The sequence below is a fragment of the Rhinolophus sinicus genome, linkage group LG11, assembly GCF_036562045.2.
Source record: "Rhinolophus sinicus isolate RSC01 linkage group LG11, ASM3656204v1, whole genome shotgun sequence".
NCBI lineage: Eukaryota > Metazoa > Chordata > Mammalia > Chiroptera > Rhinolophidae > Rhinolophus > Rhinolophus sinicus.
The window spans coordinates 18898758-18915172 of NC_133760.1; the positions used below are offsets into that span (position 1 = coordinate 18898758).

Genomic DNA, 16415 nt, shown 5'->3' on the forward strand with positions numbered 1-16415 from the left:
ACAGCTATTTGGATTGCTAAGAGCCAGAGTTCCTCTTTCTCTTCTGTCGGAAGAAATATACATGAAACTATATAGAATTCATAGAAAATGACCCATAGAGAAAATTTCTCCTGGCTTTCCTAAACCAGATGAATGTGGGGATGAAGTAACAGAATTTCTCTTCATGTATGGATAAACCCTCTTACAAAGTAGATACACACTTCTGCCTTTCTCCTGTGACATAAACATAATGTTTATATTATACTTTTGGAACTGTAACTCTAAAATACCATCCTTTTTAAATGACAGTATTGGATTATTGGCTTCTCCAGAAAGCAGCAATCGTAAGTTAACAAAACACACAAAATAGCAAATCAAACACAAAGAAAGAAAAAATTTTAAACGTATTCTATACAGCAGAATTTTCATCTTACTTTTTGACATTTAGGCAGTATCCACTGGTCCTGGGCTTTTCTGCTCCAGCCCTTAGAGCCCCTGAGATGCTGAGAGGGTTCTTGAACATAATCCGAGGCTCCTCTTTCTTATTACACTGTTTGTTTATCATCCCCCTCCCCACCCCCCACCCCCCACCCCGCCCAGTAATCCACTGAACCAGTCACTGAGAGGTTAATGAAAAAACAACTTTATTCACAGAGCCTGAGACTTTGGGATTACAAAATAGCCAATGACCTCCTTTCCACCACACTTTAAGTTGATGAAGGTGAGCCTGGATCTCAACAATGGGATCTCATCAAAGTTCTTAAAGTCAAGGACACTGCAGCTCACTAAACGGTTCCCATCAGCCTGGGTAGAAAGCCATTGGGAAAACATGTATAAGTCAGTAGCACATGGCTTTACGGATGAATTCTCAGAAAGTCAACTCTGTGCCTACTACTTATTCAATTATTCTGCTTATCCAACATATTCACCAAAAGGCTCTCTTGATGTAAAATTTGTGTTCGTTTTTGCATCAGTCTTGAAAACTATTAAAAAGTGATTTTAAAGACCTCTCTCAGCCCACCTCCAAGAATTCATGACTTATTGTGCCTTTCCCACATCAGATACAATTAAAGTAACTTGGAGGTTCAGGGAATCAAGTTTCAGGACCCCTAAGACAATCCAAAGAGAGGTTAGACACATTTCCCAGAAGTTCCAAGCTGAATGGGATTGTGAGAATCTCGGATTTTCTTAATCAGATCTTTGTTGCAGACCCCTCCCATGAGGCCCATCCCTCCCACCAGACTTCTAGTCACCTTCCTAAGGGGTTTATTCAGCTGCAGGCTCTGGGTCTGCTCGATAGAGAGGTTGGAGGGCGGAGGGGGTTCACAGACTGGGAATGTCTGAAAGAATCCTCCCACCATGCCCCACGTTCTTTGGGGACCAGAGAGCCTCCAGCAGATAACAGCATATTCCCTTATTCTTCCCAGCACTAACCCATCTCTCCCTCTAACTGTTTTTCATGTGTTTGTTTCACCCATCTTTTTTGATGATTAGTAGTCCTTCACTACACAATTCTGGAAAATGTAGCAACAATCAAACCTAGATCTTGGGGTGGGGGAAACACATGGTAATTGAAAATCTTATGTTGTTTGAGACATCTTCCCTCCCCTTCACACACTTTCGGTCTTCCCTGAAATCTTTGATCCCTTAAAATCAAAAGCAAAAAGATAGGATGACTGCTATTGTTGGTAACATGCGTTGGAGAAGACGTGTATTGACTAATGAGCTACCATGTAACACAATGCTATATTATAAAGAGTGCGCTTTCTTGACAGAAATTGTTAATATAAACATTTTCACCGGGCAATCATTATAGTAAAAAGAATCAAGTATTTACGCAAAGAATAGAGCATGTTCCTTTTACTGTCTAGAAAGGAAAAAAAAGACAGAAAAATTATCTATTGAAAATAAAAATGTAGTTTCTCATCTTCCACCTGGACATTGGTCGTAAATCCTCACCAGGCCCCAGATCTGCCAAAGAACCTGAAAAACAGGGGTCACACAGACCCCGCCCAGGCGTCCCCACAACTGGACTTCAGGAAAAACAAACCCAGCTGAGAGCACCCATCACCCAGACGGTTCAAAGCCAAAGCCTGAGTCACAGCGACAATCCAGCTGGCAATGGTCAGACGGTGGCTTTCAGATCGAAACACCCACACTGGCCTGTGTGTCCTGCCCTTGGGTTATCTGGGCTCTCATATGCCCTAGACACGCAGGATCTGTGGTGGGTGGCGGAAGATCCCGCCATTAGATTGACCTAAGGTCAAAGAATTCTCCTGCACCCACCGTAGGCGATCTGAGACGCCCAAGTCCCAGTGGGGCAGGGTCTTTGAACTCTGACGCTTATCCTGGTTCTGGGGAGGTCCCCTTGGAGGAGGCAGGCAAGCATGCCCGCCTGCGCGCAGAAGTTGGAAACACTTCCCAGGATCCACACCTCAGCCGAGGAAAAGATCATTTTTTTAAAAGTGTCTCCTTCCCCCAGCGGTGGGAGCCTTGGTGGCTCACAAGAAGCTCTAACCAAGGCAGGGGAAAGAACGGAGCCAGTTTGCTTTACTGGAAGTGAAGCACGGTGTCGGGGAGCTGCAGAGGGAAGTAGGAGAAGAAAGGGATCCCGAGCTGGTAAAAACCGCCCTGGACGTGCGGGTCGAGCATCAGGGAAGCGTTGAAAGGGGGGCGGAAGCTAGTGGAGGTGGCCATAAGCGAGGTGCCCAGACAGCCGCCGGGCCCCTGCTTGGCGCCCCTCAGGAGCTCGGCCCCTCCAGCCGGCTTCTGGCCCTGCCGTCCTGCCAGAATACTGTCTATGCTGAAGCTCTTGGACTTGTCGGAGCTCTTCGGAGAGCTGCGCGAGGCAGGGCGCGGAGGGGATCCTGGGCGCGCTGGCTGGCCCACGGCCACGGCCCCAGCGCCCTGGACAGCGTCGCCCACGTCCTCCTCTGGGGACGCTGGCCGGGGCCAGAGGAGGGGCGCCGGCGTGGAGGAGACTTCCCGGAGGGGCCAGAGGCGCGAGGGCGCTCCCTCGTGGCTGGGGGTCGCGGGGCCCGGGCGCTCTCCTCCGCTCCCCGCCTCCTGCTGCGCATCTACGCCGCGCTTGTGAGTCTCGGCACGGGCCCGCTTGGCCTCCGGGGCCCCGGGGCCCGGCTTGGGCTTCCTCTTCCGGCGCCGGTAGTTGCCGTTCTCGAACATATCCAGGCAGCGAGGGTCCAGGGTCCAGTAGCTGCCCTTGCCCGGCCGCCCTTTCTCGCGGGGCACCTTGACGAAGCAGTCGTTGAGCGAGAGGTTGTGGCGGATGCTATTCTGCCAGCCCTGCCGGTTGTCGTGGTAGAAGGGAAATCGGTCCATGATGAACTGGTAGATGCCGTTGAGTGTGACCCTCTGCTCGGGCGCGTCCTGGATTGCCATGGTTATGAGCGCGATGTAACTGTAGGGCGGCTTCTGGGGGGGCTCCGCCCGGCCCGAGGCGGCCAGAGCGGCCGCCGGGGCGAAGGCCAGAGGCAGCCCGGGTCTCTCGGGGCCGTACAGATAGAGCATGGGCGACGCGGCCAGGGCAGGCAGCCGGGGACCGAAGAGGTGGCTCATGGCGGGTGGGAACCGGCGTTGCGCTCCCCGCGACGGAGGCGACCCGGGCGGCTTAGGGACTGCGCCCAGCGCGGCAAGGGCCCTCCCGGGGAGCCCGCCGTGCGTCTGCCTCCCGCTCTGCCGCTCTCCCCGGCCGCTCCGCGCTCTGTCCCTTCTTCATGGCTTTAAAAATGTTAAATAATTGTTGTAAGTTTGCTATTATATGTTGACTTAACGCTGGAAAATAAATTGTCTATGATAAACAGTCGTTGTGTTCTCAGCCCACCCACATTAATTAAAATTTCATTGCTGAAAAACTCCAAGCTTTTCCCTCCACGTGTCTTTTTGATACCAGCCAATCGGTTTCGGGGCTATTCCTTCATTTGTTTATAGAATTAGTCTGTTGATAAGTCCGCCCACCCAAGTTGAATCAAGCTGTGTTTATTTGGAAAAATTTCCGGGCACCCAATATATAAACGCACTGATCTGATGTTTGAAATATCACGTCCACCCCTTGACGCTGTAAGCACACACAGTCAGTGAGGCAGGATGTGGACCTCGGTGCCTGGGAGCGGGGTCTGCCCCGCCAGGAAGGAGAGGTGGAGATGGCGCGGGGGGGCGGGGCACAGGGGTGAGTTTAACCGCTGACCTGGGGGAGCCCCGTAATACCAGGGCCTCCCACAGAAGGCTTTTTGCTTTTCCCAGGCTTAATAGGAGATGGAGAGATGGCACAGTATCACAAAATGCATTTCGAGGTCTTTGAAAGCTTTTACATGTGTTGGGGGGAGAAGTGGCTCTACGCATCTAAGAGGTTTGGGAGTCTGAAGAGAAAAGGACACAGTCCTCCTTGGAAAGATCCTGGGCATGTCACGCAGGAGTCTGGGCGCTTGCTAGGGGCCTAGTATCCCAGAGGCAGCAAGCCTTGACCTCCAGGGCTCCCTGGGGACCCGGGGAAGAAAACTCCAGGAGCCCAACTTTTCCGGAGGTCAAAGCATCATCGGGCGCTTGGAAGTTGGAGAGGGCGTGGGTTACCTGGTCCACAGCTCGGTTGAGGGGAGTTTCAAAATAAACCCGATTGGAGAGTTCCGGGGGAGAAAGTAAGGTCTTTCTGATGGGCCCGAAGCTGCAAGCAAGAAACACCATAAAAGGGGAATTTGGCAGCTGGCGCAGGAGAGCTGGTATTTGTGAATGCGGGTCTCTTGCTTTATATTCTGCGCTTTCCTGTTTATAACAAGGAGGGGGGTTATAACAACTTTACAAGTGCACGCAGCTGGCCCGTGATTACATTAAGCATTTGGAAAGCCTGCTTGCTCTCCCCCGACCCACCCACTCACCCTGGGGTGCAAGCACCCCTCACCCCTTCTTATTTTACATTTAGCCACGTCAGGATTTGAATCAAAAGCTCTGAATGATGCCAATTCAGAAGGAGGTGTCTCTGCCCTCACTCCGCAGCGTGTGTGTGGGGGGTGCATGTAGCGTGACTAGTTCCTGTTTATGATCTCTGCTGAATATTTTATAAAAGAAAAAAAAAGCACTTGGGTTAACTGAATTAGCGTTTCATTGAGTAAATGAGCCGCGATGCCAAAGAGAAAAGGGAGGGGCGGGGAGGCAGGTGGGCATAGAAATGGCCCACACCTGGCTCCCACCCGGAATGGGGAGAGAGGCACCAAACTTGCTCTAAGGAGGTGGAGGGGAGGGGGGAGCAGCTGCCGCTGCTGCTGCCACAGAAAGGCGACACCATACTGCAGACTGGTTGAGAGAGCTCAGGAGAATCTCACTCCAAAATGGGGAGCCCAGAAAGTAACTCCTGTGTTTGGGGGTTGCGGATAGCCCGCGGGGTAGCGGGTACGTTTGAAATACCAAAAAGGACGTGGCAATCAGGTCGAAAAACCGGTTTGGGTGCAGGCGCGGCTTGTGGGAGCTCCATGCCAGGCCCTGGGACACCTCCACGCCTCTGTCCAGGGCGCTGCGTTTCTAACTCAGGCCAACCGTCTGGCCCAGCCTTCCCTGGCCTAGGTCTTGAGGATGGCCCTCTTGCCAGGAGGGGGCGGGACGCTGTCCACTGAATCTCTGGCTCTCGCCCGAACACCCCTTTCAATCACGAAAAAAAAGAGCCTCAGTGCCCGCGCTTTAGCAACCCCCGGGTCCAACTGTCCCCTGGGTCCCCCAACCTCTCCAGACCAGCGCTCCCCAGCGAGCTCAACTTTGAATCCAGCTGGGTTTCCAGCCTCGGCGTCCGCTCTAACAGACCCAGAGCAAGAGATAAACGGGTGTCACTATGCACCCCTCCCCCCACCTCCGCACCCGGAGCCCTTCCTGGAGTTTCCCCAGCACCCGGAGTCCAGCATGCACATCAATGCCTCTCCCGAAAGGCACGCCGCAGCGACGCTTCTTCTAAATTCTAAGGCAAATCCGAGCTTGAATTCGTTCAAGAATAAACACCACCCAATTTGGTAATGGGCCGGACGCAGGCGGAGACACGCGTGGCTGATGGGCGGGGCACTGATAGTAAACGAGGAGAAAAAAAAAGAAAAACCCGAGTTCTAGTCGCGGTCTGGAGCGACATATGCAGCCCCGCGCGTGTGCAGTAGTTTGTAACATCTCATAGAGGTTTCAGCCACGGAACTCCGGCCTGGCACCCCTCCCCGTTACCCGCAAGGGGATGAATCCTGAGCTCCCAGGTGAAGAGTTTTTGTAAGTGGAGCCTAGGAGGAGCTGCGGTGGGAAGGACCTCACTGGGGCTTATTTCCGGGGAGCGCAGGGCCCAAATCTCTAGCGTCCGAGAGCGGATGCGCCCTCGTGCGGAAGCTCTGTGGCGTGAGGACAAAGCGGAGGCCCATTGGGGTCCGCCGGGGGCAGCCGAGCCTGCGAGACAGCGAGGCAGAGTGGATGTACTAGAGAACCAGGTACAGAGACACTGAAAGTTTCCTGCAGGTTCTTAAGTCTTCAGATCCCAGAAAAGGACATTCATCTCTGAAGTCAGTGCAAGCGCCTCAACCAGCCTGCAGGAAAACCCTGAGATGCCCGGATGCTCCGGGAAGGACCTCAGCGCTTCCAACTCTGGGCCCCAGCAGACATAGGGTTCAGTGTGGGACGAGGGCAGACAGTACATTGCCAGATCCCACCTTTCAGGAGAAAGCCTCCACCTTGGGCCGGTTGGTCGGAACCCAAGCACCAGCCAGCACCAAAGGGGCCTCAGAAAAAGAGGCTGAGGGGGAGAAATGAATTCTAATAACTGCCAGCTCCCCACCAGGGGCATCTACCTTTCCTTGCTCTGACGGTAAATTAAAAAGCAGAGTCAAGTTAATGATGAGCTGAATCATCATCTCTCCAAATATGTGTATCACTTTCTAAATGTGAAGTCAGTTGACATTATATCTATTTCTACATATGTGCATTAGGTTAGGTCATTTCATCCTCACGGCAACCATATGAAACAGAAATCTTTCTCTTTCCCATTCTGCAGATCCAGAAACTGAGGGCAGGAAGTTAGCTCACCTCAGGTCCCCCACTAGGAAGTGTTGCAAAGCCAGGAAAACAATTACATTAGGGCCCTGTGGAAGTTCACTTGAGACTCCTCGAAGCATGTATGAAGACAGGGGACTTGCCCATCTCACAGATGATGAAACTGAGGCAGGGCACAGAACACCCTAAGACATGGGAGGTAGTAAATAGCAGAACATGGATCAGAGCCCACATGGTTTCCTCCAAAGGTGGGTTATCTGAGGTCTGACAACCTCAGGTGTGTACAGAAGCTCAGAAAGATGTGCTGGGAATAAGAAAAGGGAAGTGGGTGCTCCAGAGAGGAGAGGTATGCGGCACCCCCAGAGCTGTGAGATTTGGGGCATTGTAAGTAGGAAACCCAGAGTCCTCACTTTCATATTACCAAAACCCAGAAGACCCTCTCCTTCTTTCCCCTCCTCTCCCGCTTTGAAAGGACCAGGGAGCAGGGTCTTCTGCTGCTTCTCTGCAATGGGGTGGAGGGGCAACTGAGCCATGAAGGTAACTGTTGGCTGATCAACTGAGGCTGAGTGAAGCCCAGAGAGCAGGACAGGATTTTCCTAAATGCTGATTTCTTTAGAGCTCACCTTGTTCACTTCTGGAAGTGATTTAAAGGGTCTAAACAAGGGCAATTAGGTCACGTGCACTGCCCTGCTCAAGCAGTTTTGCCTGCTATATGCAGTTATTTGAGTCCAAAGATTCTTTTCTCTTCTGTTAGCCCAGTAAACCCTAAGAGATAACAGCGAGTTCTTACTATGGACTGGGCACCATCGAAGCACTTTCCTGACATGCTGGATTCCTTTATCCTCACAATAGCCCTAGTCGATGATCCTATTGTTTTTCAGTTGAGAAATGAGCTTACAGAAGTTTGGGTGGCTTGTACAAGGTCACATGAACCCTCGGCTGGCCTGTGCAGAGGCCCTGAGCTGGGGCTGGTGGATTCAGCTCAGAAAGGCTCTGCTGGAAGCAGAGAGCGCTCAGAGGGGCTGCTGGGAAAGGGGAGGCCAAGGGCCACTAAGCCAAGGGTCAGAGGGGCCTCTCTGGCCTCTGTGACCTCCCAAGCTGAGTGGGCATAGACTGAACACAAAGCTGTACCCCCAGGCTTAGGAGGTGAGGAATGCCCTCCCAATGCTCCCCAACTCCATTCCCTTAAAGGGACCTGCGATGCCAGCAAGCTCATCAATCTGTCAACCCATCCCCTTCCTTCCACTTAAACTTTTCACACCCTCAAGGCCCCAGGATAAAGTCCTCACAAGTCTGACACTGGAAAAAACCATAGCGCCAGAGAGACACATTCGAGAATCCAACTCTATACAAGTTGCGTCTCTCTGCCTTTGCTGCACAGCAGGCATGTTGCAAAAGCAAGGGAAAGGCTTGCACAAGTCCAGGCGGTGGCGTCTTCCCAGGCGCAGTGGCCTGTCCCTGACTGTGGATGCCTAGCCTTCCAAACTCCCTAAAACATTCCACTCCCTTCCTCACATGCCTATGTCAAAAAGCAAACATTTCAAACACCCCAGCGAGCTGAGGCCACGAACGAAAGAGGCAGGCAGTGAATGCTTCTCAAAGTTTGGGAAAGCATTTCAAGTATGTGGTGCCAGGAGGCAGTCACTGGTGGCTCAGACCTAGTGTGTCCTGCTCACCTGGAGTCCAGTCCCCCAGCCGTCCCTGGCCTGTCTACCCCTAAGGCATAAACCCTCATATATCTACTTGTCCACTTCCACCACACTGGGAGTCAGGAGTGTACTGGGATGACACCAGCACACATTCCACGAGGTGCCAAGTACAGGCTCCAAGATCCCAGCACATTCTCAAGAAACTTGGTTCTGCACATTAGTCAAGTATGTCTTTTCTTGGTGTCACTCTCCCCACCCACCTCAGGTTTACAATTATCAATAAATTCTGATCAGGCCAATGTTGCCCAACACCCCATCCAACTTTTTGGATTTGGGGTGGGAAGAGGAGCGAGGAAACAAGCGCTCGGCCACCAGGGCTGTTTTTTGTTTTGTTTTGTTTTGGGTTTTTGTTTTTTTTTTTTTTTTTTTAGGGGGACCTGGGAACTCCGCTGTTTGTGCTTTGAGTGCAGCTCACAAGCCTCTCTCAGGCCCAGAGGTCACCCCCAGGCAGTCTTGGGGTAGAGGGGAGGAGATAGACCCCGAAAGATTTATGAGCCAAGTGCCGAAGTTCCCAGGACCCTGCGTTTTCTTCCCTCCAACAACGGATCTTCATTTCTTGCCGGCAGGGAAGGGGAGCCAGGATAATTGAGGGCCCATGACAGGAGCCCAGGCTAAGAAGGTAGGGAAAGTGCTGAGCTGCCCCCAAAGTCCTTACACTCACCTGGTCATGTTACAGATGAGAAGGCCCAGGCAAGGGAGGGAAAGTGGTTTGTTCCCACAGCAAGATGTGGTCTTCTAACTCCTAGCCCAGTGCTCCAGCAATTCGAAGAGGCAAGTCACCACTGATTTTGGTGTTCATGGGGAAAGGTCACTTGAACCAGGGCAGGGAGGACCAGCTAGCCACAGACCCATGTCCAGCCTTAGGACAGAGGCTGGAGGTAGGCAGCACACCAGCAGTCCCTTCTCCCTGAAAGCGGTGAGGTTGGGGCATCTCTCCAAGTCTTATAAGAAGCAGAGGCTACTCCAGCGGCAGCCTCTCGGGGCTGGGACCGGTTGGCATGTTCAGAGACCACAGGGTCTGTCAGGGTGGTCCATATCTCTCAAAACTGGATCCTGTTTAGAGATACAGTCTACCCAGCCAAGGCCAGTCCAGGATGCAGGGTTAGCTTCGAGGGAAATGGTTTCTGCTGTGGTGGTCGGGTTGCTTCCATGTTTTTGAAGTATCTTTGAGACCCTCCGAGCTGTATCTTACTGGGTCAGGAAGGAACATGACTATCAGACATGCAAACTGTGTTCCTATGGACCACAGAGCCACCTCAGCCGGGGGCCAGGCAGCCGGTGAGGGGCTTTCGGGTCTTTCCATCACCAACTTCCTTTCCCCTTTCCTGAAAGGCCCTGGGCCTCCCAAGGACCCAGTGGCAGTAGGAAGGGGCAGCGAATGGATCCTAGAAGCAGCCTGTGCCCGGTGCAGTCTTTACGCCAGGCAGCAGACGTGCAGGGTGGCCACGGAGACGTGCAAGGCAGCCCGGCCAGTGCCTGGGCTCTGCACTGCTCAAGGTGTCGAGCTGCGGGATCTTCCCGCTCCATGGGGAGCAACAGATGCCCTGAGGCGGGTACCAAGCCCCTAGGCCACAGGTCTGCATTGGGGCTGTGAGGGCCAGGCTGAGCCAGCTCTGTGCTCAGTGCCCAGCACATGGGGCAGTCTTCCGGCACCGATCCACACCTACCTCTGTCCCCAGGGCCTCAGACTGTGGTCACCTTGGCGGGGTGGGTGGTCTGGGAGTGACCCAATGTGCCTGGCCTGATACACCCTTCCACTCTGCCAGCTGGATAAAGCCCCAAGCTGCCCACGTTCTCAACAGAATGGAAGGGCCCCTCACCTTGGCCTCCACCTGATGGGGGGGAACCTTCTGAAGTTACCTACTCCGGTGATTGGTCCACACTCAGCAGGGACTTCTTGAAGAAACCTTCCCAAAGGTAGAAAATCTGGGGCGGTTTCAGAGGCAGCATGGGGTCTCTCACCCTACTCACATTTCTCTTTCCTTTATTCTCAATGTGTCTCTCAGACATGGTCTGAGCTCCAAATCTTAAGAGGAGGACAAGCTTTCAGGGAGGACTCTTTGAAATGTCTGAGGGAGGAGAAAGCCAGCTAGAATACTCTCCTCTCCCGCGGCAAACACGATAAAGAGAACAGGAGCGAAATGAAACCAGAGTGCCAGAGCTGGGCAAAGAGCTGGGCGAAGAGCCGGGCTGCCTCTCTCTGCAGCTCAGAGAAGTGGTCTCTCTCTCTCTCTCTCTCTCTCTCTCTCTCTCTCTCTCTCTCTGTCTCCCCCCACCCCCTCTCTGTAGCTGACTGGTCCAGCTCACTCAACCAATACACTGTGGCCTGGGGGCCTGCTGAAAGTCCAGCTCCAAGCACTGGGGCTCCCCGTTCCTGCGTATTATGAAAAGGAATAAAATGCAGCCTTTAAGTTTTAACTACATGCCACCTCTGGGGCCACAGATTGGAAGAATCTGTGTCACACATATGGGGAAAATTATGCTGAAACTTCCCCCAAGTCTATCTCAGCATAACAGAGACAAAATGCCATGTTTAAAACAACAACACAACACCCAGGTGACGTTCAACGCCACTGCATCAAGGAAAATCACCTTTTGGAAAATCATCCTCACCTGAAATGTTACCTTCACAAGGAACTTGGCCCTTAGCAAGGTACAGCTCACATGCTGGGGTGGGAAACATTCCCAATTTGGAGCTCTGGCCCCCAAATTCACACGCAGACACCAGCAGGGGAGTTGTGGGTTTCGGCCAGTGAAATAGATAACAAAGCCATTTCCCCTCAGCCGTGTTTCACAAAGGCTGCATTGCTATTGAAAATAAAAAAGACGAGATATCAAAATTGAAAAGAAAAATAATCTCCCTATTATTTAAAGTTCTGAAAAAGTTGATGAATTTAGAACTCTAAAAGCACTCGAAATTATTTTTGAAGGGCAACGAGGTTTTACAATTTTTCACTGCAATAGGGTAAAAATTTAGAAATTAAATCAAGAAGTAAAGAGGTCTGAAATCCATTTCTGATCTGGCCACCACCTGGGATGGTCGTTAAACACTACAGACTCAGTCCCCTTTGGACCTTCACTGGCCCAGTTCAAATTCTTCTCTGAAATACCATTAAAGTGGGTAAGGAAGTCCGCATTTTAGGAAATCCAGGGAAAGCAGGACTCCCCTTGGTTTGTAGTTAGCTAATGGAAAACGGTTTTCCTTCCCCTCCTAAATTGGGGATGGCTGGACATTCAGATGGAATGGCACTGTTTGTTTTGACAATTGGCATGTTTTTCTGCATTTAGCAAAATGTATTACAGCAAATGACATTATGGCATGCAGTCCTTCAAGCAGCCACATCCAACCAGGACTGTTTCTCCTTTGCCTCCACCATGGTGGGATTTGAATTAATCGAAAGCCTTTTCTGCCACGAACAAGACAATAGGGGAGTGCGCCCATTCCTCTGTGATCATCTGTGTATATACGTCTACACATTTACCCACCTGTGTAACAAAAATAATCAAAACAGGTGGATTTGCAAACGCACCTTGTTTTTTAAAAATGCGAGAACACAAACACAGTTTTTTGGGCAGAAAAACAACATGGGTTTATTTTAAGGTAAGTACAACAATTAAGACCACATAAGACAAACACAGGTGAAGTTTAATTTTTTAGTTTTTTTTTTTCTTTTCGGAATGCTCAGGGCGGAATCTACTATACAAAACCATCACACTTTGTAAATAAAAAGTATCAGATACTTGACTTCTTTCTCTGCCAACAACAACAAAAAATAAATTATTTTCTTGTTTTGTAAAAGACCTACAACTGGGAAAAGAATTAGATCTCATAATTGTACAGGGGGGAAGCCCCACATAGATATTTTTGAATTTTCAATCTGGCAGTTAGAAATGGTTGGGCAAGATGAAAAATTATCCAGTGAACTCAACTTTAAATATTATATTAATGGCTCTGAACAACAACAACAAAAATAGCCTGATTACAAATCCACACATTTGTACAGCACGGTTAGAGAAATTTAAAATTACACATAGCACATACAAACTCTATAGAGACCCTCTACAGAGAGTCATTACTGGGTCGCTATGGGATTTGGTCCATAACTTAATTTTGGAAACCCCGAATGGAGCAGAGAACACAGCCATCCTGGTAGGGGAGAGGGATTTTAAACTCAATATTCATTTCGTTGGGCTGCCTCCCTTCACAGGGGCTCCTTGGGGATCTCAGAAACGGGGCGGCGAATTAAAATTACCTGCAGCTTCCCAGAGGACTGAGGCTGGCGCGCGCGCGCTCTGCTCCCGGGTCTGAGAAAAAGCTGGTGGATGTGTTTGGTTCTTTTTGCGTCTCTGCAGCCTGAACTGTCTGAGAGGGTCGCGTCTGGGAGGCGAAGCCAGAGCGTCCGGGCCGGTCAGTATTTCGTGCAGTCGTAGGAATAGGGGGCGGCGTGGCGGTAGAGGGACGGCGTGGACCTGTAGGGCAGCTGACAGCTCGCGTTGCCGCTCACCTGGGGTTCTCCGAGGGTCGAGTTCTCAATCCCCAGCCGGTGAGAGTTGAACATCTCCCGGACGTTGGGGAAAGTCTGCTGCTGGGCCGCGAATGTGTGGCCGGGGATGTGGTTCAGGTCGCCGCTATGGTTGAGATACCAGGAGGCCGCCTGGGCCGCGGCGGCCCCGGGCTGCGGCGCTGGCTGGGGCTGGGGAGCCGGCGGCGGCGGTGGCGCCTGTGGGTGATGGTGGCCGTGATGCTGGTGGTGGTGGCCGGCGGCGGCGAGCGCGCCCTCCTGGCTGGCGGCGAGGTTGAGGGCGCTCAGGGGCGACGTGGGGCCGCTCGGGTGGTCCGAGAGGGCCTCGTCCAGCGCGGGAGGGACGCACATGTGAGCCGGCCGCTCGGCACCGGTGTACAGGCTCATGGCTCGCATGCTGCACTGGTAGCCCCCGGCCGCCCCGGCCTCCAGGCCCTGAGCACACGTCTGCCCGTAGGCGGCGGGCGGCGCGGCGGCGTAGGGCAGCGCCAGCGGCGGCACCACCAGGCCCGCACGCCCAGCCGCCGGGCTCAGCTCGCCGCCCGGTGGCGACGTTCGCAGCGTCATGATGTTCTCCACGCTGAAGCCCGGCAGCCCGTTGGGCGCGCCTGCGTGGTGCTCCGGCAGCGAGCCGTCGGGGGAGCCCGCGGGAGTGGAGGCCGCGCTGCGCGGGCTGCCCTGCAGCGCGCTCTCAGGGCTCAGCGTCTCCACTTTGGTGATGACCGGCAGCGCTGGCGACGCCGCCTCGCTCTTGATCACCACCTTCTTCTCGGCCTCCTTGGGGGCGTCCGCTAGGGGGGGCCCGGCGGGAGCGCCCTTGGAAGCTGCCGGGGGCGGCTCCTTGAGGTGGGCCCGCTCCTCCTTCTCCTTGGGCACGTCCTTCTTCTTGAAGCGCCGCCGGCGCCGCAGGAAGCTGCCGTTCTCGAACATGTTGTAGGAGTCCGGATCCAGGGTCCAGTAGCTGCCCTTGCCAGGTTTCTTGTCGTCACGGGGCACCTTGACGAAGCATTCGTTGAGAGAGAGGTTGTGGCGGATGCTGTTCTGCCAGCCCTGCTTGTTCTCCCGGTAGAAGGGGAAGCGGTCCATGATGAACTGGTAGATGCCGTTCAGGGTGATCTTCTTCTCGGGAGCGTTCTGGATCGCCATGGTTATGAGCGCGATGTAGCTGTAGGGCGGCTTCACCAGGTCCTTGGGCGCCGCGGGTTGGTGGTGGTGGTAGGGCGCGTAGGAGCGGCCCATGCCCGCGCCGTACTGCTCTGGGTGGCCCGAGTAGACGCCCATGGGGCTGGCCATGCCGCCGTAGCTGCCCGCCGCCCGGTAGTAATTCTGCTCGCTCAAGTAGGGCACCACTCCCAGGGCGTTGGGGTCGGACACTGAGTAGCGCGCCTGCATGCTGCGTCCGAGACGGCTCGCCACCGCCTGCGCGCACGGACCAGGAGGAAGGCCCTGCGAGAGCGAGAGAGGAAGAGAGAGCGAGCGAGAGAGAGCGAACGAGAGAGGAAGGGAGCCGGTGGGGGGAGCCCCGGGCTCCTGGAAGCCTCGGTGGCGAGGTGGAGGAGGCGCCGGCGCTCGGCGCCCGCCTTCAGGCGGAGAAGGGGCGCTCGTTTTCAGCGGACCGGGCGGATCAGCATCCTGGAGGGCGCGCCCCGCGCGAGCGCAGCGCCAGCCCCTGCTCGCTCGCTCGCTCTCAGGACCTGGAGGGTGGCAGCCCAGGCGGGCCGCCGGGGACGCAGCGGAGAAGCCACACGCGCGGTGGACCAAGGCTGGGCCCCCGGTCCGTGCCAAGAGGGGGAAGGCGGCTCTCCAAGCCCCCCAGCAAATCGGTAGCCCTGAGGGTCAGCGAGACGGGGTCCAGACTGGTTGCCCTGCCGAGCCCGGAAAAAGAGGCAAAGTCCCTTTTAGGGATTGGGAAAAGTTTCAAAAGTCTTCTTGCTGAAAGCGAGTTTTTACTTTCCTCCGGCCACGCCCCCTCCGGGAACTTTGGACCAATAACCTGGCAGCTGTGGGGAGTTGGCACCAATCAGGGCGAGGAGCGCCGGAATCCGTCGGCTCTAAGACCCAGCCGCGCAGAGCCAGACTTTAATGCAGCTCAGTCTTAACTTGGAAAGATTTTTTTCAAGAAAAGAGTTATATCTTATTAAATTTTATTTTATTATCACATTTTAGTTAATGGGCCCACGTGCCCAGAGCAAAAAGAAAAAAGCGACGTTACTTTGCAGAAGAAAAGTTAGTTTGAAATATAAAATCGAATTGATTAATGTAGTCAAATATCTCTCTCCCCAAAGACCTTGTAAGTAGCAAAGACCCTGGGACTATTTTTCTTATTAATGAATGATGAGGCGAATAATTAGATTTCCTAATTATCGGGGTCCAGGTGTAATGGATTCAAAGCAAACGGACTGGATTGGCATGGAAGGGGCCTCCCCTGAATGTTGTCATTATTTAAGCACATAATTAATAATCAACAAGGAATTTCCAGGTTCGGGGCCGTCAAAAATAACCTATAAAGGTTTTAGGGGTAAATTATAGAAATGGAATGCCCCTCACCCCCACCTGAGGAGGCGGGCCGCGGCGTCTATAGGGGAAAGGCGGAGCGAGAAAGTAGCAATATCTTGAGAATTTAATCCTCTAAATTCGCCATGTATTCGGTAAATCACCCGCGTCATCGTGAGCAGTTTTGTGGAATTTGGGGAAGACAGTAAAATAATTTCGCTCAATCCGCTTTTTCCCTTCGCGTGTAGACGCCTGCAGCCCACCGACTCCAGCTTTCAAGCGTGGCTCCCTTTTCCGGGAAAGAAATTTCCCTTTGACCAAGCTGACTCCCGCGCTCCCGAAAACCGGGAACAATGCAGCAAGCCCCGGGCCAGGCAGAGCCGGAGCGGAGAAACCGAGCGGCTTTCCGCGGGGGCTTAACCACGACGCGCGTCCCCAGCGCAGACTCCTGACCCTGGCCGGCGCCTGGAACACCCACCAGGGCGCAGTCCCTCCTTGCGCTCCCGGCAAAGCCCCTTGGGGTTCTCCCAGCTGACTCGCTATATTTCAGTCTTGGTTGGTCGGTTGGTGTTTGATACGTTATTTGAGCACCGTGGCTCGGTGAGAGGACCGGGTAAGCGATTGCAAAAAACGGTTAAGACACCCCCAGAGATGATATTATTCGGGATATGGACCTGAAGCGACTCGGGGT

The 16415-nt window shown here is 53.3% G+C and overlaps 2 protein-coding genes across 2 annotated transcripts; both read right to left on the reverse strand.

Moving 5' to 3' along the window:
• Positions 1–628: 628 nt before the first annotated feature.
• Positions 629–4832, reverse strand: FOXL1 (forkhead box L1). The gene has a single exon (XM_019747100.2). It carries the CDS (start codon positions 3553–3555, stop codon positions 2530–2532), a length of 1026 nt encoding a protein of 341 aa, XP_019602659.2. The 5' UTR covers positions 3556–4832; the 3' UTR covers positions 629–2529.
• A 7446-nt stretch (positions 4833–12278) lies between these two features.
• FOXC2 (forkhead box C2) lies at positions 12279–15158 on the reverse strand. The gene has a single exon (XM_019747094.2). The coding sequence runs from the start codon at positions 14621–14623 to the stop codon at positions 13118–13120; it is 1506 nt and encodes a 501-aa protein (XP_019602653.1). The 5' UTR covers positions 14624–15158; the 3' UTR covers positions 12279–13117.
• Between the last annotated feature and the right edge of the window lie 1257 nt (positions 15159–16415).

What these genes read in the sequence shown, in the direction of transcription:
- FOXC2 (XM_019747094.2), bottom strand. Translation starts at nt 14,623, where the DNA reads ATGCAGGCGCGCTACTCAGTGTCCGACCCCAACGCCCTGGGAGTGGTG.
- FOXL1 (XM_019747100.2), bottom strand. Translation starts at nt 3,555, where the DNA reads ATGAGCCACCTCTTCGGTCCCCGGCTGCCTGCCCTGGCCGCGTCGCCC.